This window comes from Pseudorca crassidens, chromosome 2 (genome assembly GCF_039906515.1).
Source record: "Pseudorca crassidens isolate mPseCra1 chromosome 2, mPseCra1.hap1, whole genome shotgun sequence".
Taxonomy (NCBI): Eukaryota; Metazoa; Chordata; class Mammalia; order Artiodactyla; family Delphinidae; genus Pseudorca; species Pseudorca crassidens.
This window is the reverse complement of record NC_090297.1, coordinates 145,392,132-145,414,133: the sequence shown is the minus strand read 5'-3', so window position 1 is coordinate 145,414,133 and position 22,002 is coordinate 145,392,132. Positions and strand designations below refer to the sequence as shown.

Below are 22,002 nucleotides of genomic sequence, written 5' to 3'. Positions count from 1 at the left end.
GACTGGCTTCCATGCCTAGGCCACGTCTACCTAACGTACAGAACCGGAAGTACCAGAATCACCCTCAGTGCGATGAGATACTCACAATACGAGGCCTTCAGCCGCCGAGGCAGCTGAGGGAACAGTAGATTCCCCCCTGCCATCTCATACTCACTCTGGGGTACATGCCCACTGAAGAGAATAGCAAGTGGAATCACTAATTCAGTTTTAATTATGTTTCCCTCTCTCTTCCTTTTATGCCCACCGTGTAGAGTTGACTCTGAGCAAGTTAAATGCATAGTCTAATGAAGCTTGAAAACTCTGAAGCAAAGTATAAACGCAAGGCATTATCTTTGTGATGCGCCTACCTGATTAGTAGTCTGTGATGTGGGGAAATCCACACTGTTCAGGACACAAAGCTACCAGTGTGGGAAACCTTTAACTCACTCCCTTAGCTCTGGGCTCACGGGCAGACCCCTCCCCTCCCATGCAAAGGCACTGCTGGCGTGCTCCTGGGAACAGCTGTTGCTTTGAGTTATGTCTCCCGTAGAGGAAGGGCTGGCACGGAGCAAGTCACAGTCTTTCACCTCATTCCTCTCAGGCCTATTTGGCAAAATGTCTCAGGGTAGGAACTAGGGTAGGTCTCGAGGTAGGAACTAGACCTACTGGCTGAGGAGGTGAAATGGTACAAGGCAGCAACTCTAGTGTGAAAGTGCAGGACCAACCCTCTCAGAGTTGCTGATGCCCAAAGCTAATCTCTCAGCTCAGCGTCTGCACTGGCCACCAAGCAAAGAGTCCTCTCGGTTGCCTGCACCAACACTCCAGACTGAAAAAAAGTCCCAGCTCCTTCCAGATGTGCCCACTGCTTTCCAGAGCAAAACATATCATCCTGAATGCCACCAAAATAAACACTTATCCTAACGTGCCACCTGGGCCATTCTGGAAATGTTCTAGTGAACCAATGACCTACTTTGTTCAATCCTACATGTAAAGAACAGGATTTCTTACAACCAAATAGTGTTTTGAAAAACCAAGCATTCGGTCTTCCCTGGTGGCACAGTGGATAAGAATCTGCCTGCCAATGCAAGGGACATGGGTTCGAGCCCTGGTCCGGGAAGATCCCACATGCCGTGGAGCAACTAAGCCTGTGTGCCATAACTACTGAGCCTGCGCTCTAGAGCCCGTGAGCCACTACTGCTGAAACCCACGTGCCACAGCTACTGAAGCCTGCATGCCTAGAGCCCATGCTCTGCAACAAGAGAAACCAGAGAAGCCCTTGCACCGCAACAAAGAGTAGCCCCCACTCGATGCAACTAGAGAAAAGCCCGCGCACAGCAACGAAGACCCAACACAGCCAAAAATTAAAAAATAATAAAAATTAAATTAAATTTAAAAAACAAAGCACTCTTCAACACCTCTGCAGCCCTGCTACGGCTATGTTTCCATACAGCCCACTTTCCATACTTCCAATACAATTAATCTCCATTCAACAGGAAACTGCTAAGAGAAAGCAAGTTCTATACTTGTGTATAGCTATTGACCTAGATTCTTCATTAATATACTTGTGGAAGTTATTATACACAAAACAAATACCAATTAACAATACATTTTGACTAACAGTGATTACAGTATTAATTTGATTAATACTGTCTCTGACAGAAAACTGGGGTCACCAGGGAAACAAAATTTTATTTAGAAACTCTTAATTGGGCATCTACTGGTGTTACCCGCTGTGCTAAGTGCTATAGGGAGATAGATACAAATGTGAACTGGACAGAGATTCTAACCCACCTCCTCCCTCCCCACCTAAGAAGCCTTAAAGTCTACAAGTGCCTTAGGCCAACAACTCAACATAAGGAAACCAATAGGAAAAACACTAACTCTGGGCAGAAAAGAGATCACGAAGTCTTAATTGGTTAGTGACAAGTACAAATGCTCATGTGAAGAACTGTAACTCATCAATCCATACCATTTACCCCAACATACACACTGGCTTCAAGGAACAACATTTAGCTGATGGGAGAAAAGAAAACCTAAGACAGCAACAGAGAAAGAGGAGATATTTTACTCTTCCAAGCACATCAAGGTATGGTTCAGAATGGTCTGAATACTCACTGTTCTTCTTGTACATCAAAATTTCAAAGGAATTCATCTCATAGTTCTCAAATGTCTGCCGCACCTTTTCAATGGTGTCTTTATCAGTCAGCTCCCCGTACATAAAACTGCAAAGCAACCAAACAGCCCAAGTTAGATGAACAAGTATTTATTATTCTACAAGCATCTGTTTTTACCTGCTCTATACCCAGCACTGTGTTATGCACTGTGGAACACACACACACACACACACACACACAATGAAAACATTTGTTCAATCAAAAACGATTTACTGATTGAGCTGGAATCAAGACTCCATCCCTGTCCCCCCAAAACTGACAGTCGAATGAGATACACTAGAAAACAGTAGATCAGAAAACAGTAGATTAGAGAATATAGTATGACCAACACATGAGGAATTACAACACTAAGAATCGGCACAGAGCACTGTCTGAGTGGTCAGAAAAGGCTTCCCAGAGGCAAGAACAAAAGAGATCTAAAGAGCAGGTGGAAATCTGCTGAGAAAAGGAGGGAAACGAACATTCTAGGCAAAAGACAAGCATGTGCAAAGGCACAGAGGTGAGAGGAAGGTTAATTCTGGAACCTGAATACGGTTCAGTTCCATATGTCTGGAATGTAGACAGTAAGGGGAGAATTAGCAACAGGTAATATGGAGAGGTAAGCAAGGGCCAGATCATGGAGGAGATCATGGCATTACAGGTCAGGTGAAGTCATTTAAACTTTATCCCGAAAGCAATGCAGGGAGAGCCCCTGCAGGGTTTCAGGCAAAAGAGTTACATAACGAGATCTGCATTTTAGAAATACAACTCTGAGAGACGTCCTGAGAAGGATGGCAGAATAAATCTGGACCACAGATTTTTCCTCTTCTAATTCCTAACAAATTAAACAAACGAATAGGAAAAAAAAAAAGTCACCAAACAAGAAAAAGGGCGCAATTTGATGCTCTAAACATCAAGACATACTGTAGCTAAGGAAAGAAAAGAAGATTCAGCAAACAGAAGATTCAGCCACTGTCTGTGCAGCTCTTTTTCCTACCCCACCACTAAAAAAGAAAAAAGAGCTCTGGGTTGAATAAATCCAGATGATAAAATTCTGCAAATTCTTTCTAATACTTCTCCACACTCCTCACAATTTGGAGAAAAGTAAACTAACAGGGTAAATAAGCATCCTGAAAAAAAATTAGAGAAAACCTCTGGATAGTAGAAGCTTCTGCCTACTAATACTGGTTCTCAGCAGAGGAAGGAAAACTGCCGGGACTGTCCATTTTCTTGGGTCCGCACACTGAATATGGTCTGAAGACCAAGGTTTTTCCCTCTAGGAATGGGATAACATTCCCAACAACTAGGCTGAGCGACACTAACAAAACGTGAGAGGAGAGAAACCATCCCTCAATGGGGCTGGAAAAGCCAGTCCTCCAACAAAGGCTGCCCATGGACCCGCCCAAGCATGTCCCCTGCCCACCCCAGGCCTTCAGACGACACCAACAAGGAAGGACAGCCATGCTCAGCCCTCAAGGCTTATGTAATGTATAGAAGCAGCGGCGTGGGTTCCCAAACAATACACAACCCATCTTCTAAAATTGCGCATACCTAACTGTGCAATTTAGCTTTTTCTTGATGACTTGAATCATAGAATCACAGAATTTCAGAACTAACAAGAACCTCAGAAGTTATCAAGCACAATTCCTGAACCAAGTCAAGTGCCATGTTTAGCTTGATACTGGAACAGCCGTGGGCTTACTGTGAGCTTCCACTTTCCAGCACCCTGCAAGAAAAGTGCCCTAGCTATTGACTTTATGAATTCTGTGTCACTTTTGTTATCACGTCCCTTCCCAGCCCACTGAGAGATGCTATTATCTGTGGTTCCCCGTGAGCCCATCTCATGTAGTACTCTGCTTTGGGGCTGTGTTCTTCATCTATAAACCAGGAAAACAGATAATTGAGCTGGGTGAATTACCTTTAAAAAGAAGGATAGATCAAGACTAAATTAGCCATGCCTGAGAACAAGAGGATTTCTTTCTCCCAGGAGGTAAAAACTTAAGCTCTATAACCATTTTACTTAGCTGGTTTTGCTCTAAGGCCTTTTTAGCTTCCTCCCACTTTCCCTTTCTGAATGGATTTGCTAGATAAGTGACTTATGTGATGGTTGTATAGGCTGGCAATTTCCTTCACAAGGTAAAACCAATCCCTGCAAAGTGGAGTCTTCAAATAAATGAAGTACCATAATTATGCCCAACTTTCCTTACTCTTATGTACTTTTTCAAGTTGTAGTTTAGTGGTAGGTGTACATTTCCTTTGTCTGGACATTAGATTTCAGATGCCTGCAATGCAAGAAATAAGCCAAAAGGCTCCTGAGCAATTAGGGATGTGGCTAACACAAAGGCACGTTTACTTTCCTTCTAGAGAAGGGACACCTTCAGGGAATTAAATAAGTTTCTTAGAGCTGCGCGTAAAAGAAAGTTGGCTAAATTATCCAGTTCTCTTATCTGATTTTCTTAAAGTGTCTGACTATAGCCAATAAGAAGCAAGAAAGGTAAGGAAAGGCTGCTCAAGTCACACGAAAAAGCGAAGCTCACTCTCCCAGTGTGTTCTGACTGTGTACGTGCACGTACAGATGGAGACACAGATGCACATACACAGATACTTAAGAGGATAACAGCACACCGAGAATATAAGAGAATTCTATCGTAATACTTGAGTCATCATTTTTAAACCATTGAGGGAATCTTTTTTTTTAACACCTTTATTAGAGTATAATTGCTTTACAATGGTGTGTTAGTTTCTGCTGTATAACAAAGTGAATCAGCTCTACATATACGTATATCCCCATATCTCCTCCCTCTTGCGTCTCCCTCCCACCCTCCGTATCCCACCCCTCTCCTTTGAGGGAATCTTCAATTTTCCATTTCCCAGTCCCAAAAACCTAAAATTTAAGAAAATGATAATATTTTCAAAACATTTAATACTTTTCACCAAATGAGTTACTTGGCTGATTTAATATCAAGAAAATGCAACTTCTGAGAACCAAAGACTATGACTGGGTCAGATGGGTTTTTCCACCCTTTGGAGATGAGTTCACTTTTGGGTGTAGCAGGTTTAGGAAGATGATTCCACTGCATGTGAACACCACTGAAGACAGAAGACTCTGAGGAAGGCGAGGAGTGAGAGGCGCCAAAGGCTGTGGAGCCAAGACCTTGTTGGGGCAGCACAGGGTCCGGGTCACACGCTCCGCAGGACACCTTGAAGATGCTCTAAAAGAGCTTTTCTAGTGCCACGGCCCAAGGGCGCTGCTTGGTTAGGAACCCTGTCAAATGCACAAGCTTCACAGCACCCTTTGCTTCTGCCTTTGAGTCAGTGATCAGAGAGAGATGTGACAGCAACAAGGCAGCAAGACATGGTTCTCTTCTCGTTTTCTGATGAAAAGCCCTATGAACAAGGCCCTTGTCTCCAACATGCTGTTTATTCTTAAAAAACGGCCATACGTGTTTTAAAATTAATTTAATCATCTAAAGTCATCCATTTCATTTGATTTCACTTAATCTTCTTTCACATAATTTCCATCTAAACCCTCATAAAATTTTGAGTTCACATTTTATTGATAAAATGATTTTCCTGAGTTTTTCTAGGTTTTCTCCCATGTCACTGACTGTAAATTCATTAGCTGTAGGGACTATGTTTTAGATCTTCTTTGATTTTCCCAGTACAGTGTGTGAACTAGAGATGATCGTGCAATAAATATTCCTGAATGAACGCTGCATGAAAGGAAATTCCCAAGCTGAGTAAGCCAGTTTCTTTTTCCAAAAAGATACCATGATAGAGTGTTGAACAGAACCCCAAACATAAATACCTGCAGGTACTGCTTTTTTGCATCACTTCCGCCCTGTGATAGCCAGACAGCTTGCAAAATCCATCATTGCTGTACACGATAGGCCAGTCCACTATCTGGGCATTCCCCAACACAAAATTAGTATCTGTTAAAAAAAAAAACAAAACAGAAGGAGAAGAAGGGGAAGGAGAAAAGAAAAGGGCATATGAGGCAAGACATTAGTTGAGAATCAATGAGGACATAAATAATAACCAATCCAGGTATTTTTGTTTCCCTCCAAAATGGCCCTCTGAGGAATACAGAAGAACAGAGCTTTAGAACTGAATATTTGGAATGCAAATGCTGAGGTTTCTGTACTCCAAAGGAAGCATGCTTCACCAACCAACCAACGTTTTCGGCAGAAATCCAGTGATTTCCGTAAGACATACTCAAGTCCTAATTTTTCATCTCCGTGAGATTATGCTGGTAATGTGGAGCCAGAGAGAATCCAAAAGTAATTTCTTCTGGGCTCCATCCAGCATCTTGGCCCTGTCAGTCTTTTGGGCAGAAGCTACAAACTGGCCTTATGCACCCTGATTAATATTTGCTGATCCTTGGAGGAGAAGGCCTTCTTAGAAAGGCAAGGGGACAGCAGGTTGCCTCCTGGAATACACACACCAGAGAGCCTTCCTCTCCATAAAGAAGTGACTTAGACCTTCCTAATGCTAGGGCTCTATAGAACCTGATCAAGATGCTGGCAATGACAAAAACTTTCTTACTGATTTTGAAATCATGGAGCCGCAGAAAGCACATTGCAGAGCTCTTTCATGGAGCAGCGGCCCACCATTCACTTGTGATGCGGGGATTAAGTAAGCCAGATATGTTGGGCTATTTAGCGTGTTCTCACCACTTTCCACATTTTTAAAGATCAGAAGTCTTCGATACCTTTTGTGCTCAGGAAATCAAGTGTCCCTCTTCTCTTTTCAAGACCTTAAGCAAATAACATCCAGAACTTCAATATAATCATTATTTTGGCTTGGCTCTCTCCCCTCCACAGAATAATCACCCCTTCCACACCTCCACCCGACCAAAAAAAGGAATGAAAGGACACACATACAGACCCTTCTTTTGTTGTAAACCGGAGGGGGTTTTGTTTATATATATACACTATGTGGAGTGGAATTATGGTGACATGTAATGTCCTCATTTAATTGGGAGGTTAATTTTGTTCTAGTACAGCATTTACAGTTTATGCACAATATGGGTAACCATCCTTTCCTATCTATGTGAGGAAAAGAGGAAGGAGAGGCAGGAGGAATAGCTAAATACCATAATCTACTCTTTTTTCTGACATTTGGTTTGTTTATTAACACTTGCAAACATTCGAAGGCTCTTAGATTTGAGTGGGCAGCTTAGCTGCCACCAGCTTTGAGAAGACTCTCAGCAGTGCTCCAGCTCTACAGCGTACCTGGATATCTGTTCCTTTCTGGTGGTCCAAAAGGATGGTACCTACCTCACTGTGCCCTCACAATCTGCTGCAGCCCCTTCCAGTGTGAGCAATCTTGGTGAAAGGTGATGTCTCTGCTTGGTGGTTTCGGCCACCAGGAAAGCTGACAGCTAAAGGGCCTGTAGCAGTGGCTCCCCACCCCGCCAAGAGAGACCTGACCTCAGCCAGATGGACCCCACGCACCTGAGCCTCTGACGGTGGACACGAGAGGGAACTAGCAGGTGGTCACCAGGTCGTGGGGTGCTCATCCACGCCTTCCTGCTGGGAGAGCATGGCTGCATCCCTCACCCAGCCTGCAGATGCCTTCAGGGCCACCCGGGATCCTACGCCTGGCTCCCCAATCTAAGGTGGGTGCCGTGGCTCCTTCATTTCCTGCTCAAAATTTCCTTCTACTCCAAGTTGTCAGAGCTCAGCTGTGTACTGGAAGTACGACTCCTCACTGAGAACCCCTGGGTGTGGTGACGTGGGCACTGCTGACCTCATGGGCTACGGCACTTGCAGCCAACCTGAGCCTCATAGGGTCAGAGATTCAGCATCAGATAAAACAACAATATTGGTTCCACAGTCAGAAGTAGCAGAATTAAAATGAAAGAAGAGCTTACTTACTTATTTATTAGCAATGGAAGCTACGCTTACTGTCAGTCTGATCAGGGACTTCAACTAGAGGGATTCATTTTATGAATACGCACAGCTTCAAAGTTCTAACCCCCGGCTAAATTTAGAGAGCGCCTATCACTTATTTGTGCAATTTCTTTCTCTTTGCTGAAGATACGCATCTGTGTACATATCTATTGTGATGAGTAATACAGTAAGTTACTCTTAATGTACTCTTGGGAATGCTTTGATATACTGAAAAGGAACAGAAAACAGCACCATCATGAAGTGAATCTGCAAACCTGCTAATCTTATAAATATGCCTTTAGTAAAAATACACAGCCAGTCCTTCCCTCTGTCTCTCCCTATATATGCACAAATACTTCAAGTTCCCATTGTATATCAAGCACAATGCAAAACGTTGGGATATCCAGCTTGACAAGGTATGGCCCATGCCCTTCGGGAACTTACCAGAACAAATAGGCCTGCATACAACTACCTAAACAGGGCATGAAATACTTAACTCTGTTCGAGGGAGGTAAAGGACTGTGTCTCTGAGTGGTCACAGTGGAAGTTGCTCTCGTCTGGAAGGATGAGTAAAATTCACTTAAACATTTTCAATGCCTAAAATGTACCTGCCACAGATGACACAAAAATAGACAGAGAACTGAAAATACGACGCCTGCCTCTGGTAAATGTAAGAGGCTGTGGGAAGAACAGAAAATTTCAGGCAGAGGACCCAGCATGAGCAAAGGTCGGGCAGCACAGGACACAGAGCAGACTGGTGTACACACAGGGCAGCCAGGAAGACGAAGGAGCAGGAGGTGAGCCTGCAGACTGGACTGCAAAGGGTCTTGAATATCAGGGAGCTCTGACTTTATTCTGGAGACAAGCTAACCCTTCATGCTGGTCTTCTCTCTCTGAAAAAACTCACGTTTCTTGAACTGAGTAACTAAGCCTTAAAAGAAGTACAAAATTCACTGAATTATCCCTGAGTTCATATGAAGTCTAGTCAGTTTAACTCTCTCTCTTAAGTTCTTAAGAAGAACTTAAAAAAAGAAAAAAAACTAATTAGTATTCTCAGAAAGACTCAAGTGACAATATACCCATAAAACAAAAACAAGATGCTGGGTGGGGGTGGGGGTGGGGAAGACCCATAGGAGAACAAATGAACAAGTAAATAAGAGCTCCTGTAAATTCAAAGTAACAATTAAAAATTCAGCATAAATGTTAGAAGACAAAATAAAGTCTCACAGAGTACAGTACAGAAAGAGACATAAAAAAATAAGACACAGAAGATCAATCAAGAAAAACAGCATGCATCCTAATAAGAAGAGCAGAAAGAACAACACAAGAATAGGACAGAAGACTTTTTTTTTAAATTAAATGATCAAATCTGAGGGTAGAATAACAATATTTTCAGATATGATCTTCAGGTAAGATCTGGGAAATTTATTTCCCATATATTCTTTCTTAGGAAGTTACTTGAGGATGTTTATCAGCAAAATGAGGGAGTAATACATGAAAGAAGACAACATGGGAACTAGGAAAAAAATGTGGCTCCAAATATAGAAAGCAGGAAAGGAAGCTAATAGAAAACATTCAATATGGATTGCTTCAGAGAACAGAAGTTCCAGAAGAGAAGTTATTTAGAGATAAAGGAGGTCAGGAGTTAATGATATTCCTGATAATCTGGAATAACATAAAAAGTTTAGGCAGACTTCCCTCATGGCGCAGCAGCTAAGAATCTGGCTGCCAATACAGGGGACATGGGTTCAAGCCCTGGTCTGGGAAGAACCCACATGCTGCAGAGCAATTAAGCCCATGCGCCACAACTACTGATCCTGCACTCTAGAGCCCACGAATCACAACTACTAAGCCCACGTGCCACAACTACTGAAGCCACACACCTAGAGCCCATGCTCCACAACAAGAGAAGCCACCACATGAGAAGCCCGTGCACCACAATGAAGAGTAGCCCCCACTCGCCGCGACTAGAGAAAGCCCACGCGTGGCAATGAAGACCCAATGCAGCCAAAAATAAATAAATAAATGAATGAATAAAAAATTTTTTTAAAAAAGATACTGAGGCATGTTAAAATTTTAAAACAAAGTTTAGTAAACATATATAATTTGGGGGGCAGAAAAGAAAACTAGAAACATCAAAGAAAACAAAAGCTGTGCAGGAAGGGAAACCAAATCATACTATATCACATCACTGTCATGTAAACACATTATTAAATTCGAATTTCTACAACCAAGTCAAAATGGACAGATCATCCAAAATGAAAGTAAATAAGGAAACACAAGCTTTAAATGATACATTAAACAACATGGACTTAATTGATATTTATAGGACATTGCATCCAAAAACAACAGAATACACTTTCTTCTCAAGTGCTCATGGAACATTCTCCAGGATAGAACATATCTTGGGTCACAAATCAAGCCTTGGTAAAATTAAGAAAATTGACATTGTATCAAGTATCTTTTCCGACCACAACGCTATGAGACTAGATATCAATTACAGGAAAAAAATCTGGAAAAAATACAAATACATGGAGGTTAACCAAGATACTACATAATAACCAAGAGATCACTGAAGAAATCAAAGAGGAAATCAAAAAATATCTAGAAACAAATGACAATGAAAACACAACGACCCAAAACCTATGGGATGCAGCAAAAGCAGTTCTAAAAGGGAAATTTATAGCAAAACAATCCTACCTCCAGAAACAAGAACATCTCAAATAAACAACCTAACCTCACACCTAAAGCAATTAGAGAAAGAAGAACAAAGAAACCCCAACTTAGCAGAAGAAAAGAAATAATAACGATCAGATCAGGAATAAATGAAAAAGAAATGAAGGAAACAATAGCAAAGATCAATAAAACTAAAAGCTGGTTCTTTGAGAACGTAAACAAAATTGATAAACCATTAGCCAGGCTCATCAAGAAAAAAAGGGAGAAGACTCAAATCAATAAAATTAGAAATGAAAAAGGAGAAGTAACAACTGACACTGCAGAAATACAAAGGTCCACAAGAGATTACTACAAGCAACTCTATACCAATAAAATGGACAACATGGAAGAAATGGAGAAATTGTTAGAAAAGCACAACCTTCTGAGACTGAACCAGGAAGAAATAGAAAATATAAACAGACCAATCACAAGCACTGAAATTAAAACTGTGATTAAAAATCTTCCAGCAAACAAAAGCCCAGGACCAGATGGCTTCACAGGCAAATTCTATCAAACATTTAGAGAAGAGCTAACACCTATCCTTCTCAAACTCTTGCAAAATATAGCAGAGGGAGGAACACTCCCAAACTCATTCCACAAGGCCAGCATCACCCTGACACCAAAACCAGACAAAGATGTCACAAAGAAAGAAAACTACAGGCCATTGCCACTAATGAATATAGATGCAAAAATCCTCAACAAAATACTAGCAAACAGATTCCGACAGCACATTAAAAGGATCATACACCATGATTAAGTGGGGTTTATTACAGGAATGCAAGGATTCTTCAATATACGCACATCAATCAATGTGATACACCATATTAACAAATTGAAGAATAGAAACCATATGATCATCTCCATAGAAAAAGCTTTTGACAAAATTCAACACCCATTTATGATAAAAACCCTGCAGAAAGTAGGCACAGAGGGAACTTACCTCAACATAATAGAGGTCATATATGACAAACCAACAGCCAACATCATTCTCAATGGTGAAAAACTGAAAGCATTTCCACTAAGATCAGGAACAAGACAAGGCTGCCCACTCTCACCACTATTAATCAACATAGTTTTGGAAGTTTTAGCCACAGCAATCAAAGAAGAAAAAGAAATAAAAGGAATACAGGGCTTCCCTAGTGGCGCAGTGGTTGAGAGTCCGCCTGCCGATGCAGGGGACATGGGTTCGTGCTCCGGTCTGGGAAGATCTCACATGCTGTGGAGTGGCTGGGCCCGTGAGCCAGGGCTGCTGAGCCTGCGTGTCCGGAGCCTGTGCTCCACAACGGGAGAGGCCACAGCAGTGAGACCCGCGAACCGCAAAAAAAAAAAAAAAAAAGGAATACAAATCGGAAAAAAAGAAGTAAAGCTGTCACTGTTTGCAGATGACATAATACTATACATAGAGAATCCTAAAGACGCTACCAGAAAATGACTAGAGCTAATCAATGAATCTGGTAAAGTAGCAGGATACAAAATTAATGCACAGAATTCTCTTGCATTCCTATACACTAATGATGAAAAATCTGAAAGAGAAATTAAGGAAACAGTCCCATTTACCATTGCAATAAAAAGATTAAAATACCTAGGAATAAACCTACCTCAGGAGGCAAAACACCTGTATGCAGAAAACTGTAAGACACTGATGAGAGAAAGTAAAGATGATATAAACTGCTGGAGAGATATACCATGTTCTTGGACTGGAAGAATCAACATTGTGAAAATGACTATACTACCCAAAGCAATCTACAGATTCAATGCAATGCCTATCAAATTACCAATGTCATTTTTCACAGAACTAGAACAAAAAATTTCACAATTTGTATGGAAAGACAAAAGACCCCGAATAGCCAAAGCAATCTTGAGAAAGAAAAACGGAGCTGGAGGAATCAGGCTCCCTGAATTCAGACTATACTACAAAGCTACAGTAATCAAGACAGTATGGTACTGATACAAAAACAGAAATATAGATCAATGGAACAGGATAGAAAGCCCAGAGATAAGCCCACACACATAGTGTCACCTTATTTTTGATAAAGGAGGCATGAATATACAATGGAGAAAAGACAGTCTCTTCAATAAGTGGTGCTGGGAAAACTGGACAGCTACATGTAAAAGAATGAAAGTAGAACACTCCCTAACACCATACACAAAAATTAACTCAAAATGGATTAAAGACCTAAATGTGAGGCCAGACACTATGAAACTCAGAGGAAAACATAGGCAGAACACTCTATGACATAAATCACAGCAAGATCCTTTTTGACCCACCTCCTAGAGAAATGGAAATATAAACAAAAATAGGGGGCTTCCCTGGTGGCGCAGTGGTTGAGAGTCCGCTTGCCGATGCAGGGGACGCAGGTTCGTGTCCCGGTCCAGGAAGATCCTGCATGCCGCGGAGTGGCTAGGCCTGTGAGCCATGGCCACGGGGCCTGCGCATCCGGAGCCTGTGCTCCGCAACGGGAGAGGCCACAACAGTGAGAGGCCCGCGTACAGCAAAAAAATAATAATAATAAAATAAATAAATAAATAAACAAATGGACCTGATGAAACTTAAAAGCTTTTGCATAGCAAAAGAAACTATAAACAAGATGAAAAGACAACCCTCAGAATGGGAGAAAATATTTCCAAATGAAGCAACTGACAAAGAATTAATCTGCAAAATTTACAAGCAGCTCATGCAGCTCAATATCAAAACAACAAACAACCCAATCCAAAAATGCGCAGAAGACCTAAATGGACATTTCTCCAAAGAAGATATACAGATAGCCAAAAGACACATGAAAGAATGCTCAAGATCACTAATCATTAGAGAAATGCAAATCAAAACTGCAATGAGGTATCATCTCACATCAGTCAGAATGGCCACCATCAAAAAATCTAGAAATAATAAATGCTGGAGAGGGTGTGGAGAAAAGCGAACACTCTTGCACTGTTAGTGGGAATGTAAATTGATACAGCCACTATGGAGAGCAGTATGGAGGTTCCTTAAAAAACTAAAAATAGAACTACCATATGACCCAGCAATCCCACTACTGGGCATATACCCTGAGAAAACTATAATTCAAAAAGTGTCATGTACCACAATGTTCATTGCAGCTCTATTTACAATAGCCAGGACATGGCAGCAACCTAAATGTCCATCAACAGATGAATGGATAAAGAAGATGTGGCACATATATACAATGGAATATTACTCAGCCATAAAAAGAAATGAAGCTGAGCTATTTGTAATGAGGTGGATGGACCTAGAGTCTGTCATACAGAGTGAAGTAAGTCAGAAAGAGAAAAACAAATACCGTATGCTAACACATATATGGAACATAAAAAAAAAAAAAAATGGTTCTGAAGAACCTAGGGGCAGGACAGGAATAAAGATGCAGATGTAGAGAATGGATTTGAGGACACAGGGAGGGGGAAGGGTAAGATGGGATGAAGTAAGAGAGTGGCATGGACATATATACACTACCAAATGTAAAATAGATAGCTAGTGGGAAGCAGCCGCATAGCACAGGGAGATCAGCTCAGTGCTTTGTGACCACCTGGAGGGGTGGGATAGGGAGGGTGGGAGGGAGATGCAAGAGGGAGGGTATATGGTGATATATGTATACGTATAGCTGATTCACTTTGTTATACGGCAGAAACTAACACAACATTGTAAAGCAATTATACTCTAATAAAGATGTCAAAAATAAAAACGTCAAAGCATGGAATATTTAACTATAAGTATCTGAATAACCACATCAATTCTAACACTGCAAAAATACAAATGATAAGCTTAGAGAGAGAAGAGAAAACAATCATGAGATGGTATCTAGAGCTGATACAGTAAAAAGAAAGGTATAAATATTTCACTTAAAGCTGCAAAGGTAATCAATAAGGGAGTAATATAATTATATTAAGAGGGGGAGTAGGAAGTAGATAAAGTAAGCTAAAAGCTCAAATAAATTAACAGAAGTCAACAGATAATACCTAAAATTGATAAATCTGGAAATAGCTATAATGCATGTTATTTAGAGACCTGGCAGAAACTATAAGAAGAAACAGCTAAAATTAGAAAATGTGGCCTCTGGTGAGCAGGATGAGTGAAAGGACAAGGCATAGGATGACTGTTTTTCTTTATAAGCTTTTCAGTTTGATATTTTTAACCATGAACATATACTACTTTGATAAAAATAAGTATATTCTTAATTTTTAATGAATTTAATCAGAAAAGATTAACATTGCTTAAATTTTTCAGTTACTAAAAAAATTAGAACAGGATATATTTCAAGCTCCAGATATCACTGTAATTTCTCATAAAAGTATTCTGGTCATCTTTTAAAGGTAGTGATTGTTCCTCAAGCATTGCCACTGTTCCTGGGGTTCATATTACAGCCTTATCTGGGAAAACCAAGTCCACTAGCATTTTCTTTGACTTTAGAAAGGAAACAAAGAACCGGAAGTGCAGTAGAAATAGAATCATCAGCCTATTGATCATCCACTTAGGGGATTTCTCATCATAGAATAAAATTCCAAAAGAGTTTCCTTTCATTGCTAACCCAAGCAAGAAATTATAGCTTCCAAATAGCAAGACTCCTTACTCACTATGTGATAGAAGGGCTAAGAATTCCCTCTTTTGAATTAGAGTTTTCTCTGGATATATACATGCACCTTAATGTTCACAGCAGCACTATTTACAATAGCCAAGACACGGAAGCAACCTAAGTGTCCACTGACAGACGAATGGATAAAGAAGATGTGGTGTACACACACACACACACACACACACACACACACACACACATACACACAGGAATATTACTCAGTTACCAAAAAAAGGAATGAAATAATGCCATTGCAGCAACATGGATGGACCTAGAGATTATCATACTAAGTGAAGTAAGTCAGACAGAAAAAGACAAATATCATATGAAATCACTTGTACGTCGAATCTCAAATATGATACAAATGAACTTATTTACAAAACCGAAACAGACTCGTAGACATAGAAAACAAACTTATGGGAACCAAAGGGAAAAGATGGGAGGGAGGGATAAATTAGGAGTTTGGGATTAACAGGTACAAACTACTCTATATAAAGTACATAAAAAAGGTCCTATTGTATAGCACAGGGAACTATATTCCAACTATCCTGTAATAAACTATAATGGAAAAGAATATGAAAAATTGTATTTATATATTTATGTATAACTGAATCACTTTGCTGTACACCAAAAACTAACACAATATTGTAAATTAACTATTCTTCAATTGAACAAACAAACAAATTAATTAAACAATATGCCTTGGGAGAAAACAAAAGAATTCCCTCTTTATCCAAGGACTTGGAGTGAATGAAGGAAAGAATTCTAGTTCCAGTCACAAACACATTTCCTTCTAATACCAGAGAACCCAAGCATTTAGAAATTCTTCCCCATTCCCTACCCCATCCCTAGCACCCGCATGTGTACCCTGCTCTGGTTGGCGGGAAAAGGGCATATTCTGGATTCTCTTCAATTAATAAGATATAAATAAGTAATCTATAAATTACATTCCAGAGCACAATCTCTGGATTTGTAAATTGGGGGCTACCCATACAAATACCATAACATCACATATCATCAAGAACTAAGGGATTCTACATAGGTGATATTCCAGGTATTGATGAGAATGGGTACCATTCACTGAAATTTACTCTGTGCCAGGCTCTGTACTAAGTACTTTATCATATACCAAAGTAGGGGGTTTTTTAACCTTTACAACAATCTTTGTGAGGTGGTATTACTTTACTGAATGAAGTGTCATGGACTTTATCATTTTACTCATGAAAAAACTCTCTAAGGACATAGTTACAGCAGGGTACATTTGGGATTTGAACCTGGTCTATCTGACTTCAAAATCCGTACTTTTAATCATTATATTACATAGTCTCCTTCTTATTCCACTAAGTACTAAGATCAGACCATTTCTATGAAAATCTTTGCAACACATTAGATTGATGTGCCCTCCTGTAAAAATGCTAAGTATAACGAGACCTTTGTGAGTTACCATTACCATTATTGTCATCCTATATTATGATTCTTCCTTGTAATATACAATGATGCCCCCAGGAAATATTGATGTGGGTGGAATGAATTGTTCCTCCTCTAAATGCTTGGGTTCTCCTGTCTATCTTTCCAATGTTTCGTCTCTTCTCTCTCGTAAACTATCACCTCTTACTTCTTAAAATTTAGTGTGCCAACCTATTTCTAGAGCAGTCCTCCTTCCACACAATGATAGAAGAGGAGGAAGGACAGGAGAGGAGGAGGAGAGGGGAGATGTTGTGTCTGGATCTCCATTTGAGACTCAGGGGTGGGAGAGACCACCACACTGGTGACTCAAAGGTGCTGGTCCTGTCAGCACTCCTGAGCCTCCCTCAGCTCCTATGGGGTCTGGAAAGGATCCAGAAGGTTCCAACTGTCCCACTGCTGCTGTAGTTGCCTAAGCAGATGGTTATCAGAGTGGAGTGGGGTGACCATGTAGACAAATGCTGCATGTCAAACTGCCCAAGCCTAAGATTAATTTGAGGGTTCAGGAAACTATCAGGGCCAGTGAGAGCCTCGATTAGGTCAAGTTACATATACACACACACACACACACACACACACACACACAGAAAGAGAATGTATGCTGAGTTGGGGCAGAGCACCAAGTTCTGTTCGATCCAAAGAACAGAACATAAGTTCACCAACTGCAGACTTGAGCCCCACAGATCAACTGGTCACCCAGCGACCAGCGGCCATTGCCAGAGATCCAAAGAAATAGTGGGGGAAAATAAGGCCTTGCATCTGGGGATCTGAGGTCCCAGAGGTGACGCAAGTGCTTGCCCCCACCACACACACCATGTGGAGAGAAGCATATGGGGTGGATAGAATCGGCATCTGAACACAAACCGAGTTGCCCCAAAAGACTACCTAAACTGGAAGAGCTTGAGATACTAGCTGGGAGGTTCAGAGTCCCCCCACTAACTAATTTCCCCTTGCTGGTCAGTGGGGCAGGAGCTTGTGAGGGAGAGATAAGATCTGTTAAATAAAATAAAGAAGTGGGCCTAGGTGGGTCTGAGTCAATTCGCCATCATTCCTCCAGAAGTGTATCTGTCATAAGAACAGACGGGCTCAGAAAGTGGGAATCTCCTGAAAAAAGTGCATAAATTCTGGTGCAAGGACTCCATGACAGCAACTTGGTTGAGCCAAGGCTCCTTCATTCCTCCAGGCAGCTGGCTATATTCCTGCTGGTTAAGAATGCCAGCTAAGAGGGCTCTAGTGAAGTGACACAGATCTTCTAGCCAAATGGAGAGCTGTGCATTCCACATCCAACCATAAATGACTCAGATTATTTACTATTTCCAAGCTCAGTAAATGAAAACTTATTTTGAAGCCAAACAAAACAATTGGGAAAGTAACCCACTGCATGGACAAAATATCAAAAAAAATAACGTAATCTCCTAAGACTGCATCAGAATTGGCCAGATCTGGGGAATTCCCTGGCGGTCCAGTGGTTAGGACTCCACGCTTTCACTGCTGAGGGCCCAGGTTCAATCCCTGGTCAGGGAACTAAAATCCCATAAGCCACAGGCCGCGGCCAAAAAAAAAACTCAAAAACAAACAAAAAGAATTGGCCAGATCTGGATCTCAGAGATTTGAAGATTTTAAACTGAGAAATGTTAGGATATCTAACATTCTTGATCCATGAAGACAGCATCATCACCACCAAGACTACATGTATTAATACTCATCTATCAGGTGCGCAGGCACTAGTATTAACACATTTTTATAGATCTTGTAAGAGGGCTTAGAAAATCAAAGGAACTTTTCCTACATCACACATCTAATAGAGCAGGTACTGTCTCACATCTAACAGTGTATTAGTCAAGGCTACTCAGAGAAACAGAACCAATAGGAGATATATATAGACATATAGAGAGAGAGAGACAGAGACAGAAAGACAGACAGAGATTTACTATAAGGAATTGGTGCGTGTGGAGGCTGACAAGTCCCAAAGTCTATAGTTGGCAAGTTGGAGACCCTAGAGAGCCAGCGGTATAGTTCCAGTTCGAGTCCAAAGGCCTGAGAACCCAGAGAACTGATGGTATAAGTCCCAGTCTGAAAGCTGGCAGACTCAAGACCAAGGAAGAGCCAGTGTTTCAGTTCAAACCCAAAGGCAAGAAAAAAAAAAACAATGTCCCAGCTCAAAAGCAGTAAGGCAGGAGGAATTCCCTCTTATTCGGGAGTGGGTCAGACTTTTGTTCTATTTGGGCCTTCAACTGATCGGATGAGGCCCACCCACATTAGGGAGAGCAATCTGCTTTCCTCAGTCTACTCATTTAAATGCTAAACTCATCTAAAAACACCCTCACAGAAACACTCACAATAATGTTTAACTAAATATCTGGGCATCCCATGGCCCAGTTAAGTTGACGCATAAAATTAACCATCACAAGCGCCAAAGCCAATGTTCTTAACTGTATGACATTCTGCAATAATCTTTAACAGAATCAGCAGAACCAGAGCTCACAAATTCTGAGACGCCTTCAGAGTCCTTGGTAGTACTCTGGGACTCTAGTTTAGGCAGAATACAGTAACTCTATCAAGCTCTACCTTAGTAAAGGGCTTTTATGAAGGCAACACTTACCCTTCCACACCTGGGCATTTCGCTAGAAAGAAATGTTGTAATGAATACTTTCGACCCCTTTCTCCCTCCCCCTCACTTATACCTCCCTAAGTAGAGTCATCAAGCTATCAGTAGGCATACTAAGAGCAAGAGGTGTCCACTCTGTGTGTCTTGGCCTCTCAAACTAGCCTGAGCCCCAGTGTGGTGGGAGAAGAGAGGGAGGGCTTGAGCTACTTGTCTCCTTATGACACTCAGAACGTACTTGCGACAGGCCCTGCCAGCCCTCTGCCGTCAGATTCTTGGCCTAGTTGTAGGTCAGTAACTCACAGCCTAGAAGCCAACGCCTAGGCTTGAGGAAGGAGACAGATAGCACTGCTATGTTCTCTAATCTAGTTTAACAGTAAAAAAAAGCTGATGCTGTATTTTGACCTTCTTCTGGCTCCTTCAGCCAGTCTCCAATGAGGATAAAATGGGCTCTGACACATGAACAAGGAGCAAACCTCTAATACTCCAAAGGGTACTGAGAAAGCATCTGCTCTCCTGCCTCCTGGCACTACTGAATCACACTGGTGACAGTCTTCACAAAATACCTACAGAAAAAAAGACAATACAATCCCTTCTAGAACACTACTAGTGCTTTGTCAGACCTTTTCACTTTCTCTCTTCTTTTTTAAAAAAATGTTTTTTAGAAAGACCAACCCCTTACATGTCTCAGGCCCTTGACTCAATGGTAGCTGGTACAGTCAAAGCATCACTATAGGACTTCCATCGTGGCGCAGTGGTTAAGAATCCACCTGCCAATTCAGGGGACACAGGTTCGAGCCCTGGTCTGGGAAGATCCCACATGCCGCAGAGCAGCTAAGCCCATGCGCCACAACTACTGAGCCTGCTCTCTAGAGCCTGCAAGCCACAACTACTGAGCCCGTGTGCCACAACTACTGAAGCCCCCACGCCTAGAGCCTATGCTTTGCAACAAGAGAAGCCACCGCAATGAGAAGCCCACACTGCAACGAAGAGTAGCCCCCGCTCGCCACAACTAGAGAAAGCCCGTGCTCAGCAAGGAAGACCCAACACAGCCAAAAATAAATAAATAAAATTAATTTATTTAAAAAAAAGCATCACTATAAACAGTTGAGATTATACTGGTAGCCCCCGATAAACTGTGCCTCCCTGCATTCACGCTTTTCTGTTGCCCCCTTAAAACTAGGTGGGTCTGTGATATGCTCCAATCAACAGACTGCAGTAGAATGGATGTCACTCCAATCCCATAAGCATTAAGGTCCAGCAGCTTCTGCTTCTGTACTCTTGGGAGCCCTGAGCTGCCAGGTGAGAAGTCCAGCCAGTGGAGAGGCCATATGGAGACTCTACAAGCAGAGGCCACCTAGTAAGAAAAAGGCCCTGAGAGGACATGGAGAAGCACCAAGGAACCGAGTCAACAAAGAAAGTCAGTGGAAGAATGAGGGGTAAGAGCCACCTTATTAATCCACCATTCCCCAGCTATCCCCTAGGTTCCCAGAGCACCATGTGAAAGAGTAACAATGGGGACAATGACAAGCTGGGTTCTAGTGGCAGTGTTGCCCCTGATGAGCTGTGTGGGTTAGTCACTTCAGCTCTGTGAGTCTCGATGGGGGCAAACTAGAAGATCTCCATGCTTCTGGCAGTAATAAAATCTGATGCTCTAAGTAATTGGGCTCATAACAAAGAACGAAAGGAAGACACCTCTGCAACCTGGCAAGCTTCACACCCATGTGGAGTCATCAACCAGCCCTCACCTTGAAACATCGCTTCTCCAAACGCTGGACTCTGTAGAGCCTGGGTCACTTTAAAAATAGCAGAAACACCTTCTAAACTCGACTCAGTGGGACGTGATACTCACATCTCAGGTGAACGGTGTTGTATCTGGCTTTTGCTCAGTGGAATTGTTTGGATTTGGAGACAGGATGTGATGTACAGTATTAATGTAAAAATGTACTGTACTGGGCTTCCCTGGTGGCGCAGTGGTTGAGAGTCCGCCTGCCGATGCAGGGGACACGGGTTCGTGCCCCGGTCCGGGAAGATCCCACATGCCGCGGAGCGACTGGGCCCGTGAGCCATGGCCGCTGAGCCTGCGCGTCCAGAGCCTGTGCTCCGCAACGGGAGACGCCACAACAGTGGGAGGCCCGCGTACCGAAAAAAAAAGTACTGTATTGTCAAGGGATTCTACAGTAGCGATAAATCATATATTGGTGTGTCCACTTATATATACAGAAAATGCCTAAATCTGTCTTTGGAATCAATAAAATTCAGGTAAGATATATGCTCTTGACATATACATACATATCTTGTGTGTGTGTGTGTGTGTGTACACATATACAGGTTTTTCAGGTAGAATGTGTAACTTCCAATCAGCCAGTGGCCCATCTGAAGCACTAAGCCTGCCTCCAAATTCATATTTTCTGAATTGATCAAGTCTCTTCCACGTTGTTCAGTAAAACATGGGGGTTCAACCTGGCTGCCCTTGCTTGAGGAAGGAGACATAATTTATTCATGGGCTCTCATCTGAAAGTTCCCATTGGCTCCAGGCCTTTGATGCAAATTAACTAGATTCTACAGTCTCCCTCTGATGCCTTTTTACTCCCTGAGGGTCTTTAGCT

At 41.8% G+C, this 22,002-nt stretch overlaps 1 protein-coding gene across 3 annotated transcripts in view; it reads right to left on the bottom strand.

The window, feature by feature from the left end:
- KCNH1 (potassium voltage-gated channel subfamily H member 1) overlaps positions 1-22,002 on the bottom strand; it is a 416,686-nt gene that overhangs the window by 379,778 nt on the left and 14,906 nt on the right. For 2 of the 3 annotated variants that reach the window (XM_067729054.1, XM_067729056.1), the window contains exons 2-3: positions 5,941-6,064; positions 2,095-2,201 (exon numbers count right to left, since the gene is read on the bottom strand). In XM_067729054.1, the coding sequence (XP_067585155.1) occupies positions 2,095-2,201; positions 5,941-6,064 (231 nt within the window). Of the gene's footprint in view, positions 1-2,094; positions 2,202-5,940; positions 6,065-22,002 lie in introns of those variants that run through there. The other variant, XM_067729057.1, reaches the window with a different exon arrangement.